Here is a 16,067-nt window from a genome sequence, read left to right on the forward strand (position 1 = left end):
GGATGTTCTTCCTTCCTCAGAGGGATATTAAAAATATTAAAATTTTAAAAACATGAAGGCAGCTGTAACTATTTCTGGCATATACAGACATACATAAAATAAAGCAGTAAGGTCTGTAAGAATAAGGAAAATGGAAAGTATTCAAGATTAGGCCATACTTAGTCTCTGCCAAGATCTAGTCCTATTTTCTCACTAATTTATCTGATCATACTCTATCAGGTACTTGGCCCCCAGTTCAGACACCATCAAGGAATGGGAGATGACTCTGCTCAGCAGAGGAAGCAATAGAGGAGTTGGAGAGAAAAGAAGTGTGATCAGAACTTCAGGTTTTTTCTCCATCAAGCTACATTTGGTCACATAATAACCCAGAATCACTGGATGCCACAAATTGATAAGCATTCTGCTCATGACTCGCTGATCTACATCTGCAACTTTATACAAGCTAAAATTTTAGACTCCTTTTTGCCAACCTAGTTTTCCACCTTCTTAACCTTTCTCCGGGAATCTTGACTAAACCTACCACTCCTAGCTTTAATTTGTCTTCTCTCTTTCTATATTGCACTGTCTCTCTAAGCCATAAATACAGCTTAACCACTTGTTCTGCATCGCTATTTTTTCTCCCTTTGTTGCTTTTCTTTCCCATTAGAATGGGGTAATCAGAGACCATAACCCCTTTCTCTTTACATCTTCTAACTTTGACCAGTTCAGGCACGGGGGTGTGCAGCATGTTTGACTACTGATCTTTTTCATTTCTTTACTGGTGTTTTCTTAGACTCTGACTACTTGACTGACAAGCCAACCAGCTGATTCTCACAATCACCAACAAGCTGGGCTATGACAAATTAGATCATTGAGGTTCCCTTAAAATAATTCTGATCCTGTCAATGACTCTCCTTAAAGCCTCCTTCACCTCCTTGTTGCGAAGGCTGTAGATGATAGGATTGAGGAAAGGGGTAACAAGGGCATACACCAAGGCAATAAGCTTGTCTGTGCCCTCGGATCGACTCCCAGGTGAGCCCACGTAGACCGTGAAGGCAGAAGCATAGAATAGTGCCACCACAGTCATGTGGGAGGAACAGGTAGAGAAGGCCTTGGCACGACTGGCAGCTGAGGGTAGCTTCAGCACAGCATTCAGGATACCTCCATAGAGTCCCAAAATGAGCACAAAGTTGCAACCAGTGGCCACACCAATCACTGCGCCATGGGCCCTAGTATGCCAGCTTGTGTCCACACATGCCAACCGCATTAGCGGTGCCAAGTCACAAAAGTAATGGGCCACCTCTTTCAAGCAGAAGGGCAGAGTGGCAGTGAGGGTGGCTGGCACAAGTGCAGCTGAGAAGCCAGCCACCCAAGTGGCCCCGGCTAGTCGTAACTGTACCTGTCTGCTCATGAGTGCATGGTAGTGGAGTGGGAAGCAGATAGCAAGGTAGCGATCCAGTGCCATGACACCCAACAAGTAGCACTCAGTCATCCCTAAGGAGTGAAAGACATACAGCTGAATAAAGCATACAGCTGATGAGATGGGTGAACACCCGTGGAGCAAGGTATGCAGCAGTGTGGGCACTGTGGTGCTGACATACCACACCTCTACAAAGGAGAGGACACTGATAAAGAAGTACATGGGGGTGAACAGTCCAGAATCTAACTGTACCAGGACAATGATGAGAATGTTTCCTGCAAGAGAGAGGAGATAGATGCATAAGGTCCCCAAGAAGGCAAGAGGTTGTAGGGTCCCAGTGGTAGTGAAACCAGCAAGGATAAAACTCTGGGTCCAGTTATGATTGACATGATCCATGAGTCCTAGGAACAAGTGACAAAGATAGAATATAAATTACTTCAAGCTTCTTCCTCTATTCGTAAAATCTGAGCACTTAAAAGGAACTTGAGACATTATCTAATCAATGTTCCTCACTTTGCACTAGAGGAACTGAAGCCCCAAAAGCAGAAATGGTTGGTCCCATATCATAGTCTGTTGGTAGCAGGGCTGGGACTAGAAACCAAGGCTCCTGATCCCAGTTTAATCCCTTTCTATGTTATAATATTGTGCTCCAGTGACTCAGTGATTTTCTCCCCTACTCCACCATCCAATAATAGGAGAGCTAGAAAATTCCTACTGCTATCCCTCGATAGTTCCCAATGAGAAAATAACCAACAATATTGGACTGTGGAGAAGGAAGAAAAGTCATCTCCCTAAAGTGACTGTTGAAGCTTCTTTCAGGAAGCCCCTCTGAAGTGTTTAGCCTCTCCTGGTAAGAACTAGAAGAAGAAAAAATGGAAAATAAAAGAAATGCAGAATCTCCAAAAACTGTAATATCCTAGGCCCGTAGTGCCTAATGATAATTCACCCAGCGGATACACTGCGCTGGGTGAAAAATTCATCCCCAAAGGATGTGTGCTAGGAATTCTCAAAAAGGAAAACCATGAAGTCAAGAAGAAGCCAAGAAGCCAAGAAGCCAGAAGTCCTATGGTATAATAGGAAAACCCTACTCTAAAGTCAGCAATTTGGTTGCCACTAGACATTAGGTTGAGCAACTTTTTACTTAACCTCAGCTTCCTCTTCAAAAAAAAACAAGTATTTGTTTCCCAAGACTCTTACGACACAGATAATGTATGTTTCCCTAAATTGGGAAATGGTGGTGGGTTTTGAGGGGAATCAACACCTATGTCACTTGAGTTTTCCTCCCATACCCTAATAAGCCTCATTCAAAGCCTTCATCTAGCTGTCTTCTTTGGCTACTCTCATCTTTTCGGCACCACTCCTGCCCATTACCTGATGGTTTTGATGACATTAGGACTATAGCATTCTCCTCGGCATCCTTTCTACCCCAAGACACTCCCCTACTTATATTTCATGTTCCTGGAAATGCGGGCCTCCCAGGGACTCCTTGCTACATGTTCCCTGGAGTTGCTAAGTGTGTAAAGCTTTCAATAAGGACTTCTCTGGGGCAAGAAGTTGTGCAAAAGGAAGTGCAGCAGAGCAGCTCCATGTCTCAAATGACTTTTCTCAATTCTGCAACCCTCACTGTGGACTTTAGCGTTTAATCCCAGGTGCATTACCTCCTCTGGGCCACTAGAAGTTTTGCAAGTCCCATGTAGCCTTTTATAAAAAGAGAACAAATCCAACTCATATATCCTTGTGCATACATGGAGAACAACACCTTGATCACTCTAAAAACGAGTTTAATCTTCTTAAAAATTACTTTGCGAAAAGACTTCCCAATCAGTTTCATCTCTACTCCCTTCTAGTAAGATCAGCGAAATGACCAGAAAGGAGTAAATAATCTGTTTGTTCCTCATTTTTCTACTAATGTGTAATAGTTTCATTTTAATACACGTGTGGTACATATGCAGGTTTAACACATGTGCGGTACATGTGCAGATTTGTTACATAGGTAAACCTATGTCACAGGGGTTCATTGTACAGATTATTTTATCACCCAGGTATTAAGCCTCCTACCCATTAGTCACTTTTTCTGATCCTCTCCCTCTTCCCACTCTCCACCCTCCAATAGGCCCCAGTGCGTGTTGTTCTCCTCTATGTGTCCATGTGTTCTCAACATTTAGCTCCCACTTATAATTGAGAACATGAGGTATTTGGTTTTCTGTTCCTGTGTTAATTTGCTGAGGATAATGGCCTTCAGCTCCAACCATGTCCCTGCAAAGGTATTTTTCCATTATTAACCCTACCACAATATGAGAAAGATCAGCAGTGCCATCACTTCTGCTTTGACTATCTCCGTCTCCACAACAATCACTATGACCACTACCCTCACTATCTCCCCTATCATTTATTCATTGATTTAATCATTGTCAAATGCTCTCTATGTGCCGAGCAGTGTTCTAAACCACCATTACCAGTATTGCTATCATTGTTTACGCGACCACCATATCATTATTTTATGTGGCATTTACATATGTTTATTTATGTTTTCATCATCGCTTTCCTTTTCATCACTATCGGTATCATCTTCATAAAAGTCTTATGGTCAGTACATGGACTCTGACCTCAACTGAACACAATACATGAGCATGTACTGGATGGATGCAGAGGCCATATAAATAACAGATTGAAGCCCTGATCCACTGGAGAAGAATACATTTGCATCACTTGTAGATACAAATGTGGTTTGATATTTAGGAATCAGAGGCAAAAAAGAAAATCATACAAGATAATAGCAAAATTAAATTGGATATCAGAATATTCACTGTAAAAGATTTTCACACAGACCACATCGATATAGAGGAAACCCTTGAGTCTCCTCATATCAACGTGAAAAATTTCCCGAGAGGGCTGGAATTATTTAAACAGCAGGAAAGGATGAGATTTTGTTTGGAGAGTTTTACTTTAGAAAATACTGTAACCTCAAGATTGGAAGGCTGTCTCCTTGAGTGAAAAACTATCCAGGTGCTTGGGTAATTAGAAGTTCTCATTCGGTCTTCTCCTGCCTTAAGCCAAGATTCCACTTCATCAGAAACATGTGACCTTTCTGCAGGATGCATGGTTGCAGCTGCCACTTGACAAAATTAGTTTATCTTTCATAGTCTCAAATACTAAAACACCCCTAATTTGCAGCTTTATCTATGGGTTTTATAAGACATATTCTGATACAGACTTCCGCTATGCTTTGTAGTGTATCATCCTGTCTTGGCAGCAAATGAGTGATGGCTGTGTATTCACCTTCAGAAAGCAATCAGTGCCTGTTTGTAAGAAAATTATACACAAAACAAAATCAATACAGAAATATGTGCTAAAAATGTTACATTGTATATAATGAGGAGTGAGAGGTTTGTAAGTGATAAGTAACGTGAAGGGATAAAATAAAAGTGAGAGTGTTCCAAATATAGGCCTTGCTTAGCTAAGAAAATTGTTTAATTTCTTCTCACGAGATCTTCTTCCTGTAAAGTACTCATTTAACATTTACGCTGTATTAGACATGAAATTAGAGAAAAGAATGAGGCGTTCTGCCTCTATCAAGAAATTCATGATTTAGCAAGAGAGACAACTGAGAGTGTTATAATGTTCGGTGAAGAAAGGAGAATTTCAAAAGTGTCAACATTTCATAATACGATTGCTAATATTTGAAAAAGCCTATGTTATGACAAATGATTAAAAAGAAATAGGTAAATAATTGCTTTAATTTTATAAGTGATCTTAAATTTTTTCATCTACATATTCTATATTAGGGACAGACATGTGTAATAATATTTTCCAAGAAAAAATGTGATTTGAAGGTTAGAAAAGGTGATTTAAAGTACAACTTAAAAAGTGTGAGAAGAGGAAATACCAGTGATTCTGTTATTTATTCATTAAATACATTTATTGAACACTCTATTTCCCATCCTTATACTAGGGAAAATATGAGATGCCTAACACACGGTTCCTTTCCTTGAAATGCTTAATTTGGAACGGGGGAAACAGACCCCAAGATAGGCATTTATAAAACAGTAGGAGCACTTATATGAAAAGACATTCAATCTAACTCATAATAAGATGAATGCAATTTTAAATTACAATTAAACAACTTTGCTGACTTTTCAGATTGACAAGGTTCCAGAGGTTCAAAAACATACTTTGTTGGAGAAGCTGCAAGGAGCAGACCTTTTTATGCATTGCTTATAGCAGTACAAAATAGCATACGTTGGGTGAAAAAGCAAAACCTGTGTAAACTACACATTTATTTGTATTATGACCCAGTAATCATATTTCTAAGAATTTATCCTGCAGATATGTATACACACATACATGAAATGATGTGCATGCACAGTGTTGTTCGCTGTAGTTCTGCTTTTTGTAATAGCAGAAGACTGGAAGTGACCCAAGAGCACTTTAGTGGAGATTTGTTAAATCTCCCATTTGTGAAACAAGCACAGAGATGTTTACCAAAATGAGGAAGCACCTTCCTCAGTGATATGGCAAGAGCTCCGGAGGGCATCTAAGAATATTTATATTTGCTTGTTTTTACATAAAGAAAAATGGAAAGACTGTAAAAAATACTACTAAAAGTTGTTTTCCATTGTGAAGATAGAGGCTGGCAAGGGGTAGAAAGGGACAAATGGGCCTACAAGTTAAACTCTTCTATATATACCTTTTATGGATTATTTTGATTTTTTAATAATGTATATGTATCGTCTTTTTTTTTTTTTTTTTTTGAGACAGGGTCTGGGTCTATCTCCCAGGCTGGAGTGCAATGGCGTAATCTCAGCTCCCTGCAACCTCCTCCTCCTGGGTTCAAACCATCCTCGTATCTCAGCCTCCCCGGGACTACAGGCATGTGCTCCATGCCCAGTTAATTTTTTTTTTTTTATTTTTTATTTTTTTTTTGATAGAGACAGAGTTTCAGCATGTTGCCCAGGCTGGTCTCGAATTCCTGGGCTCAAGCAATCCTCCCATCTCAGCCTTCCAAAGTGTTCAGATTACAGGTGTGAGTTACCATGCCCAGTCAGAGATACTGTCTATTGAAACAAATACATAAATTTTAAAAATGCATGTCAATACAGTGATATATTCTGGTTTGCTCAAGAGAGTTTTAGTTAAGTACTTCTTGACCCAGAATAACTGTTAATAATGCCCTGTTTCATTCTTAAAATTATCTGGGCTTCACTTGGATGATCAACCATATGAACACCCTAGATGATAAAACTTTAACTTTGATGCCTCTGCAGAGTTTGTGATTTTAATATGTATACACACACACACACACACACACACATATGCATATAGTTTCTACCCTTCTAGAGTGTTAAAACTGATGTCAACATAAAAGATAAGGCCAAAGAGTTGGGCCTTAGACAGGGTCTTAGACCTCGTCTTACATAGTTTGAGCTGCTATAACAAACTACCACAGATTGGGTGACTTATAAACAACAAAAATTTATTTTCACAGTTCTAGAGGCTTGAAAATAGAGATCAAGACACTGGCAGATTCCGTGTCTGTTGAGAGTCTGCTTCTCAGTTCAAAGATGGCTTTCTTCTCGTTACAGCCGCAAATGGTAGAAGGAGAGAGGGAACTCTCTAAGGTATCCTTTATAATGGCACTAATCTCATTCATAGGGGCTCTGTCCTCATGACCTAATCAACTTCCAAAGGCCTCACCTCCTAGAAGCCCTTGGGGTTAGGTTTCAACCTATGAATGCTATAGGAACATAAATATTTAATCTATAGCATAACCTAATGCATTAACTATCATAACATTGATGATTATTTCCCACTTCTTTTAACATCATAGAAAAAAAAAAAACTAAAGCAATAATATTTGTATGACACACTGAGGTAAACAGAAAGGCTGCTTGTTGACAAATGCAAACTGACCAAAGGCTATAATTTTCTCAAGATCCACTTGGTCATTCAAAGGATGAGGGGCAAAGAGATCAGGTGCTTAGCACACCTGATACCTATGTTTGTTGGGAAGCTCTGCCCTAAGGAAGATTAGAAGAAGGGACCCTAAAAGTTTGCAGAAAATAAATGATTGTGAAGTAAAAGAGAGGTAAGCCTGGAGCACTGAAGTAATCTAAGAAAGGAAGATGACTCCTGGTGTGGTCACGGGAAAGGTGCTTAATCTCTGTCAACCTCATTTAATCCTTAGGAGTCCATTCATCCAATTATTTATTCATAAATTGATGAATATGCCAGGCAACATGAGGTATATGTTGCCGTGAGTTGTTATACAACTACTTAGGTCTCCATGTAGATTGTAAGTTTCCCTGGCTCATTGCACTATACAACCTTGACAGTGTCAATTAGTGTGAGCCAAGCAATTGCCAGTGATTTTGCTAACACAACCACCTCTCAATAAAGCAGGTTGAGATCACTGTAATGTAGGAACACAGAAAGGGAAAGAAGAAAAATAGGGTCCCAAAAGCTATATATTAGGGCCCTAGAGTAAATTTCACAAGGGCCCAGAGATATACATAGGATGCTCCAGGGTCACTTTGGCCACCTCAGTCCAAAGTAAATGCCTGATTTGGACCACTGCCAATTCTACTGATCCACATTAAAAAATGTAAGGTATTGTAAAACTAGGCATGAATTTCCATTGTAGAAACTGATGTGAAAAAATTCAGCCAATAATGTCTATCTTGTAGATAGTGTTTACTATTTTACATGCTTTACATGTTTACAACTATTTAACCCTCACAAGTATTGTCTGGAGAAATTCTTATTGATGCCCTCATTTTGCAGATGAAGAAACTGAAGAAAAAGGAAGGTTTAAGTGCATTATTCATATCATGCCATTAAGAATGTAGTAAACGTAGGCCAGGCGCGGTGGCTTGCGCCTGTGATCCCATCACTTTGGGAGGCCGAGGCGGGCTGACCACGAGGTCAGGAAATCGAGACCATCCTGGCTAACACAGTGAAACCCCGTCTCTACTAAAAATACAGAAAAATTTAGCCGGGCGGAGTGGCGGGATCCTGTAGTCCCAGCTACTCGGGAAGCTGAGGCAGGAGAATGTCGTGAACCCGGGAAGCGGAGGTTGCAGTGAGCCGAGATCGCATCACTGCACTCCAGCCTGGGTGACAGAGCGAGACTCCGTCTCAAAAAAAAAAAAAAAAAAAGAAGAAGAAGAAGAAGAATATACTAAACATAATGATTGAACCCCAAAGAGCCAGGCATTAAAATCTCTTTTCTATACATCGTGTCTCTGAAATAATAAGACTTTCTATTATTCATGAGCACCTTTTAAGTGTCAGGAGCAGTGTTAATCATTTTGTATGTTTTGTTTCCTTTAAGCCTTAGAGAACTGTGGAGATCATAATCTTTTTAAATATAAGGAAAGAGATGGTCAAAGTGAGATAATTTTTTGCCCAGGCTGGGAGCAGTGACTCACGCCTGTAATCCCAGTAATTCGGGAGGCTGAGGCCGGCAGATGCTTAAGTCTACGAGTTCTAGACAGCCTGGGCAACAAAGCAAGACCCTGTCCTTATGAAGAATTTAAAAATTAGCCAAGTGTGGTGGCACGTGCCTGTAGTTCCAGCTACTTGGGAGGCTGAGACAGAAGAATTGCTTGAGCCCAGAAGGTCAAGGCTGCAGTGAGCCGAGACGTGCCCTTGCACTCCAGCCTGGGCAGCAGAGCCAGATGCTGTCTCAAAAAACAAAAACAAACAAACAAAAAAAATTGTCCAGAATTACATAACCAAAACGTGGCAACACTTGAATTTGGACCAACACCTTCCCAGCTTTGCTCTGGATATTTGGATCTTACCCATATGGGCCGAGTTCAGATCCTACTTTCTTTAAGAAGTGTTGTAATCACAGGATCAAAACTCCCTAAGATGGAAGGAATGTAAGCAGTCATCAACTGCCAGCCTCTCATTCTGCAGACAAAGAAAATGAGGTTGAGAAAGTCTTACCACAGTCACTCAGTCTGCTGGAGTGAATCTAGGGTTGAATTTATATTTTCTTAGAGCAAGTTCTGTAACATTTTTTTATTCATTATGTAAAAATTGGGATAATCCTCTCTTAGAATGAAGAAATAAATTTAAAGATTATAAAGGTATGAAAGGATCTAAAGAGTATGAAGGTATTCAGAAAACAGCTTATAGTTGCTGATATAAACCAGAAATATAAGAAGCAAAAATTGGTTATTGATCAAATATATAATAATTTTTAAGAAGCAATTTTATAAAAGGTATTCAAGACCCAACTCCGTGACCTGCCTCTGAAAAGTTCTAGTTCGCCTTAGCCACTAATGAGCTGTGCATCTTTTGGCAGGTCATGTTACCTCCTTGGCCCTCAATTCACTCATCAGAAGAGTGAAAAGGTTGAAGTAAGTCATCTCAGAAGAGAAACTGCTAGGAAAGCCACGGGAGAAAAGAGGGCACAGGAAATAGTCAGAGCTTCAATTCCCCATTTATACTATTTTAGTTTGTTTTCTGTGTGGTATTTACCTGCTTTATATATTAATTTTCTAGTGCTGCTTTTTGGTTTGTTCAAAAATATGGAATCAGATTATTTCCAGGGTGTTGCCTTTGATCTCACTGCAAAACTGAGTCTGCTCCTTGCTAGTGCTGTGCAGCAATTGTCGAAGTAATGAGAAGGAAGAGAGAACATCCATGGTTCCTGGAGACCTGCCTACCTGTGGGAGGCATAGGCATGGGTGTAATCTGAAAAGGAAAATACAGTCTAGTGCCCCCAAGGAAAGAGGCAGCAACATTAGGACCTCAGGCACACGGGCTGAGACCCAGGAAGCAAAGGCTGGATAATGGCATAACTTAAAAACTCCTTCTAATGCTGAGGGGCAGAGAATGGGGGAAATTGGGGCAGGTTCTGAGACCCTTGTTATACTAAAGAGTCTTTTGTTTCTGCTGTAACTCAGACCTTAGACATTTCAGGAGACTAAGGATGGGTGCTTTAATAGATCCAGGTGTCTCAGGTCAGGGAAAGTAAAACCAGAATGATGATGAAGTTTTAACATTTTCTGAATCTATTATCTTTAATTGGGTCTTCCATTTATTTATATACTCCCTCTATACTTCCCTTTTTATCCACTCTGGACTATTACTAAATACTGAACCACCTCCTTACTTTCTCTATATTTCTTTGTCCAGAATGTCCTCCTTCTACACCACTCACCTATGCATGAACACCAGACTCGTGATTTTTTTTTTCTGTGATCCTGGACTAGATACATAATCTTTCTGAGTCTCAATTTCCTTTATACATTTATATAGCCACTTTAGTGGTCACTCAATAGTTTTACTGATATTCTACTAATGTTGGCAGTGGTCAACATATAGGTATTAAATTAACTTGTTGAGGGTTGGTCTGAATGGGCTAAAAAAAATGGGCAATTTTCAATGTCACTTCACCTGATCTTAGTGAGAAGGGTTAGAAATTCCCCTATTGATGTAGTCAGTCTCTGTTCTGAGTAAGCCAGGAACACAGTAAGCTCATGCTGAAGAAGTAGGAGCTTGCCTGAGTGGGGAGGCACTACTGAAATATGAAAGTGCTTGATGAGCTCTGAAAAGCTGTAGCAATGTGAGGATCTGCACAAATTCTGTACATGGAGAGGAGAGATCAGAAGGCATGGGTACGTCTGCTCAGAGGCCCAACAATATGCAATGTGCCTGGGAATCTTTGAGCAATGTGTACAAAACAGGTCTTAAATATGTCCTTATCAGTTGGATCTGAGGCAGTTGCATTGAACTTCCCTATCCTTACCAGTCTAGCTTTTTGCTTCCTCTTCCCTTTGTCCAAACAGTGGAGCCTTGGACCCATTGCTGAATTACCACTGTTATATTTGACTTGTTTGGAGGACATGGGTACCTCAGTATCTCATAGAGAGCATGAGAGCTAGACCTATCCAATAAAGCAAATCCTCCCACAGAACTTTTCTCCTAAGCAACTCAGGGGAATAGAACAAAGTGCTAACAAGTTTTACTAATGAGAAGGCAAACAAGCTGCTTAATTGAACTGGGAAAGTCGGGGGAGAATCAAGGGAACAGTCCCCAGGAGGGAGCTGGTGCCAGCTCAATGATTCACAGCCTCAACTTCTGTAATTATCGACCTTTTCTCAGCAGAGACCACCCCCTCCACGAGTTGTGGAGCAGGGAGCTTTGGGGAGGCTCCAGTTTTCTCCTCTTTCTCCCTCAATTAATGCTAATTGGGAACATGGGAATATAGATTGGGATGTCAAAGAAACAGCTCTAGAATACAGTCCAGCTAGGCGTCCCTTCCTCAGGCCTGATTAGGAGGCTTTGCCTGAACCACACAGAAGGGCATCATTTCCTACATTCATAGGAGTCACTGTGGAGATGTAGACTGGGAGTCAGGAGGCCTGACTTTTAATCTAGGCTCTGCTACTAACTAGCTCTTGCACAATGTGGGTCATACACATTCCTTGACCTTCATACATTTTAAAGTTGTTTTGAACTATGATAAATGATGTTTTTCACTTTGATACCGGGGTAAAAGCATCAAGAGAAGCAAGTCAGGTTAGTTGCTTGACTCCCTTAAAGTAAAACAAAACAATCCCCCACACAAAAAGAGGAATGTATACCATGGGAGTTCCAAAAAAAGGTGTTGCCATACTCGTTGGTTCTTTCAGAGCATTTTTTTAAACCGTCATTTCCTTTTTAGGAAAAAAAAAAAAAAAGCAGTCAGCTTGTCTGCCTGTCTGCACATCTCAGCTTATCTGCACACCCATCTACATATACATAGTACTGTTTCTCATGACTCACTCTCAGACGCTACTAAAAGATAAAACCACAAGCACAATTTTCAGTGTTGTTTATAATAGAACATACAGTCAAAAAACTTTGTGCCAAGACCAGCATGGCTGGGGAGACCCTAACCTAGCAGCGCTAGAGGAATTAAAGACACACACATAGAAACAGAGAGTGTGGAATGGGAAATCAGGGGTCTCACAGCCTTCAGAGCTGAGAGCCTCTAACAGAGATTTACCCACACATTTATTGACAGCAAGCCAGTCATAAGATTTGCTAAAACTATTCCTTAAAGGAAATAAAGGGATGGGCTGAAATAAAGGGATGGGCTCTGGCTAGTTATCTGCAGCATGAACATATCCTTAAGGCATAGATCACTCATGCTATTGTTTGTGGTTTAAGAGCACCTTAAGCAGCTTTCCTACCTGGGTGGGACAGATGTTCTTTGCCCTCATTCTGGTAAACTGACACCCTTCCAGCATGGGCATCAAGGCCATCACGAACATGTCACAGTGCTGCAGAGATTTTGTTTATGTCCAGTTTTGGGACCAGTTTATGGCCAGATTTTGGGGCCTGTTCCCAACAACTTTGAGTTTTAATTCCGATTCCATAAATCATCATTGTAAATTGTAGGGCAATTTAGCTAACCCTTTTTTGCCTCATTTGCAAAACTGAAAATCATACTTAATCATAAAGTTGTTGGAAGAATTAAGTAAGATAATTTAAGTTGGCATATAGTAGGTGCTTAAGAAATAAAAATCCAAATTTGTTGATTCCTATTATTGTTAGCATCATAGTTACACATATCATGCCTAATAGAACACAGACATGACTCCTAAATCCATAAGTATATCATTCCATTAAGAAGTTCAACAAAGGGCTAAAATCCCAAACACTTTTTATTTGTGTGGAGTAAGAGTGCCCCTTTAGAAGTCCTGCAATTACTTATAGACCAAACTTTTAAAAAAGTGGTCAAAGCCACTTCTGAAACTTCCCTAGAGTCAATTCTCTTTGAGGATATAAACTTCATTTCCAACAAGGGCAAACAGACCACGGTGCTCTTTTGGCCATGGCCTAGAAAGAAAACCCAGCTGGAGATATAAAATATTTCAACATATGCATACCAGCCTTGAGAAGTTATTGGGAAGAATCAGGGGATATGAAAAAGAACTGTGATTAAAGTCTGGCATAGAGAAGAAGTTCAATTAATACGAGTTCCTGTCTACTTTTAGCAGTAGCCAGAAAATCCTGTCACAGTGCGATCACTTTTGATCTCACTAACAAGGCTGCTTACAAGCTCTAGTCTTCCTGGATGTTTTATGGCAAATAAATCTTGTTATTTTTAAATCCAGTAACATCTTCTTTTTTGTTTAATATACTTTTTTAAGAGCAGTTTTAGATTTACAGCAAAATTGAATGGAAATTACAGTTTCTATATGCTCCTCACCCCACACATGCACTACCTCCTTCATCATCATCATCCCTCACCAGAGGGGTACATTTGTTACAATCAGTGAACATGTGTTCAATACTGATACATTTTTACTACCCAAAGTCTGCAATTTATATTAGGGTGCACTCTTGGTATCTTACATTCAATACATTTAGACAAATGCAAAATGACAACTATCTGCCATTATAGTATCATACAGAGTCGTTTCATCGCCCTAAAAATGATCTGTTCTCCATTAACTCCTTTTCTTCTCACAACCCCATGGCAAGCACTGATTTTATTCTCTCTATACTTTTGTCATTTTAGGATTATACAGTAGGTATCCTTTTCAGATTAGCTTCTTTCATTTAATAAGGTTCCTCCGTATCTTCTCATGGCTTAATGTCTCATTTCTTCTGGGGTTGAATAGTATCCCATTGTCTGGATATAACACAGTTTATTGATCCACTCACCTACTGAAGGACATTTTATTGCTTCTGAGTGTTGTCAATTATGAGTAAAGATAGTCATGTCTGAAGGCTTCTTTTATGGATGTAAGTTTTCAACTCCTTCGGGTGAATACCAAAGAGAACAAGTACTGGAATGTATGAGTATTTTTAGTTTTCTAAGATACTGTCAAACTGTCTTCCAAAGTGGCTGTACCATTTTGCAATTCCACTAGCAATTGATAAGAGTTCTGTTGCTCCACATCATCACCAGCATTTGGTATTGTCAGCATTTTGGATTTTAGCTGTTCTAATAGATGTGTAGTGGTATCTCATTATTCTTCATTTGCAATTCCTTGTGAATGTATGATGTTGAGCATCTTTTCATATGCATATTTGTCATTTTCTTGTAGATGTCCTTCATCAGGTTGATGAAGATCCCCTGTATTAAGACAACTTTTTGAAGTCAGGTAAAGTGATGCTTCCAGCTTTATTCTTTTTGATTAAGTTTGCCTTGGCTGTTTGGGCTCTTTTTTGGTTCCATATGAATTCTAAAATAGTTTTTCTAGTTCTGTGAAGAGTGTCATGGGTCATTTGATAGGAATAATATTGAATTTGTAAATTGCTTTAGGCAGTATGGCAGTTTTAACGATATTGATTCTTTCTATCCATGAGCATGAAATGTTTTTCCATGTGTTTGTGTCATCTCTGATTTATTTGAGCAGTGTTTTGTGATTCATATTGTAGGGGTCTTCCACTTCCCTGGTTCACTGTATTTCTAGGTATTTTATTCTTTTTGTGACAATTGTGAATGAGGTTGTGTTCTTGATTTGGCTCTCAGCTTGGTTGTTGTTGGTATATAGGTATGCTACTGATTTTCCTGCATTGAGTTTTTATATTGAAATTTTTCTGAAGTTGCTTATCAGATTGAGGAGTTCATAGGCAAAGACTGTGGGGTTCTCTAGGTATACAATCATGTTTTCTGCAAACAGGGATCATATGACTTACCCTCTTCCTATTTGGATGCCCTTTATTACTTTCTCTTGCCCGATTGTTCTGGCCAGGACTTCTAGGACTATGTCAAGTAGGAGTGGTGAGAGAGGGCATTCTTTTCGGGAATGCTTCCAGCTTTTGTCCATTGGTATAATGTTGGCTGTGGGTTTCTCATAGATGGCTCTTATTATGTTGAAGTATGTTCCTTCAATGCCTAGTTTGTTGAGAGCTCTTAATAGGAACGGATGTTGAATTTTATCAAAAACTATTTCTTCATCTGTTGAAATAATAATGTGGGTTTTGTTTTTAGCTCTTTTTATGTGATGAACCATATTTATTGATTTGTGCATGTTGAACCAACCTTACATCCCAGGGATAAATCACACTTGGTTATGGTGGACTAGTGTTTTGATTTGATGCTGGATTTAATTTGCTAGTATTTTAGTGAGGATTTTTGCATCTATGTTCATTAAGAATATTGGCCTGAAGATTTCTTTTTGTTGCATCTCTGCCAGGTTTTAGTGTCAGGATGATTCTGGCCTCATAGAATGAGTTGGGGCAGAGTCCTTCCTCCTCAATTTTTTTGAAATAATTTCAATAGAAATGTTATCAACTCTTCTTTACATATCTGGCAGAACTGAGCTGTAAGTCTGCCTGGTCCTAGGCTTTTTTTGCTTGGTAGGCTTTTTGTTACTGATTCAATTTCAGAACTCATTGTTGGTCTGTTCAGGGATTCAATTTCTTCCTGATTAAATTTTGGGAGGTTGTATGGGTCCAGGAATGTACCTATTTCTTCTAGGTTTTCTAGTTTGTGTGTGTAAGGCTGTTCAGAGCAGTCTCTGAGGATTTTTTATATTTTTGTGGGCTATTGGTTTTGGCCCCTTTGGCATTTCTGATTGTGCTTATTTGTATCTTCTCTCTCTCTTTTTTTTTATTAATCTTGCTAGCAATCTATCTATCTTATTAACTTTAAAAAAAAAAACAGCTCTTGGATCATTGATCTTTCATATGGTTTTTTGTGTCTCAATTTCCT

At 39.4% G+C, this 16,067-nt stretch overlaps 2 protein-coding genes across 2 annotated transcripts in view; one reads left to right on the forward strand and one right to left on the reverse strand.

The window, feature by feature from the left end:
* Positions 1 to 16,067, forward strand: part of MNDA (myeloid cell nuclear differentiation antigen) — a 44,630-nt gene that overhangs the window by 5,008 nt on the left and 23,555 nt on the right. Inside the window, exon 2 of the mRNA XM_050758121.1 lies at positions 14,455 to 14,511. The gene's annotated coding sequence lies outside the window, so the exon portion shown is untranslated. The remainder of the gene's footprint in view (positions 1 to 14,454; positions 14,512 to 16,067) is intronic.
* Positions 211 to 5,241, reverse strand: LOC126936358 (olfactory receptor 6N1-like). The gene has a single exon (XM_050759072.1). It carries the CDS (start codon positions 1,793 to 1,795, stop codon positions 848 to 850), a length of 948 nt encoding a protein of 315 aa, XP_050615029.1. The 5' UTR covers positions 1,796 to 5,241; the 3' UTR covers positions 211 to 847.

This window comes from Macaca thibetana, chromosome 1, assembly GCF_024542745.1.
Source record: "Macaca thibetana thibetana isolate TM-01 chromosome 1, ASM2454274v1, whole genome shotgun sequence".
Taxonomy (NCBI): Eukaryota; Metazoa; Chordata; class Mammalia; order Primates; family Cercopithecidae; genus Macaca; species Macaca thibetana.

Coding starts and splice junctions, on each gene's coding strand:
- LOC126936358 (XM_050759072.1), bottom strand. CDS start 1,795: ATGGATCATGTCAATCATAACTGGACCCAGAGTTTTATCCTTGCTGGT.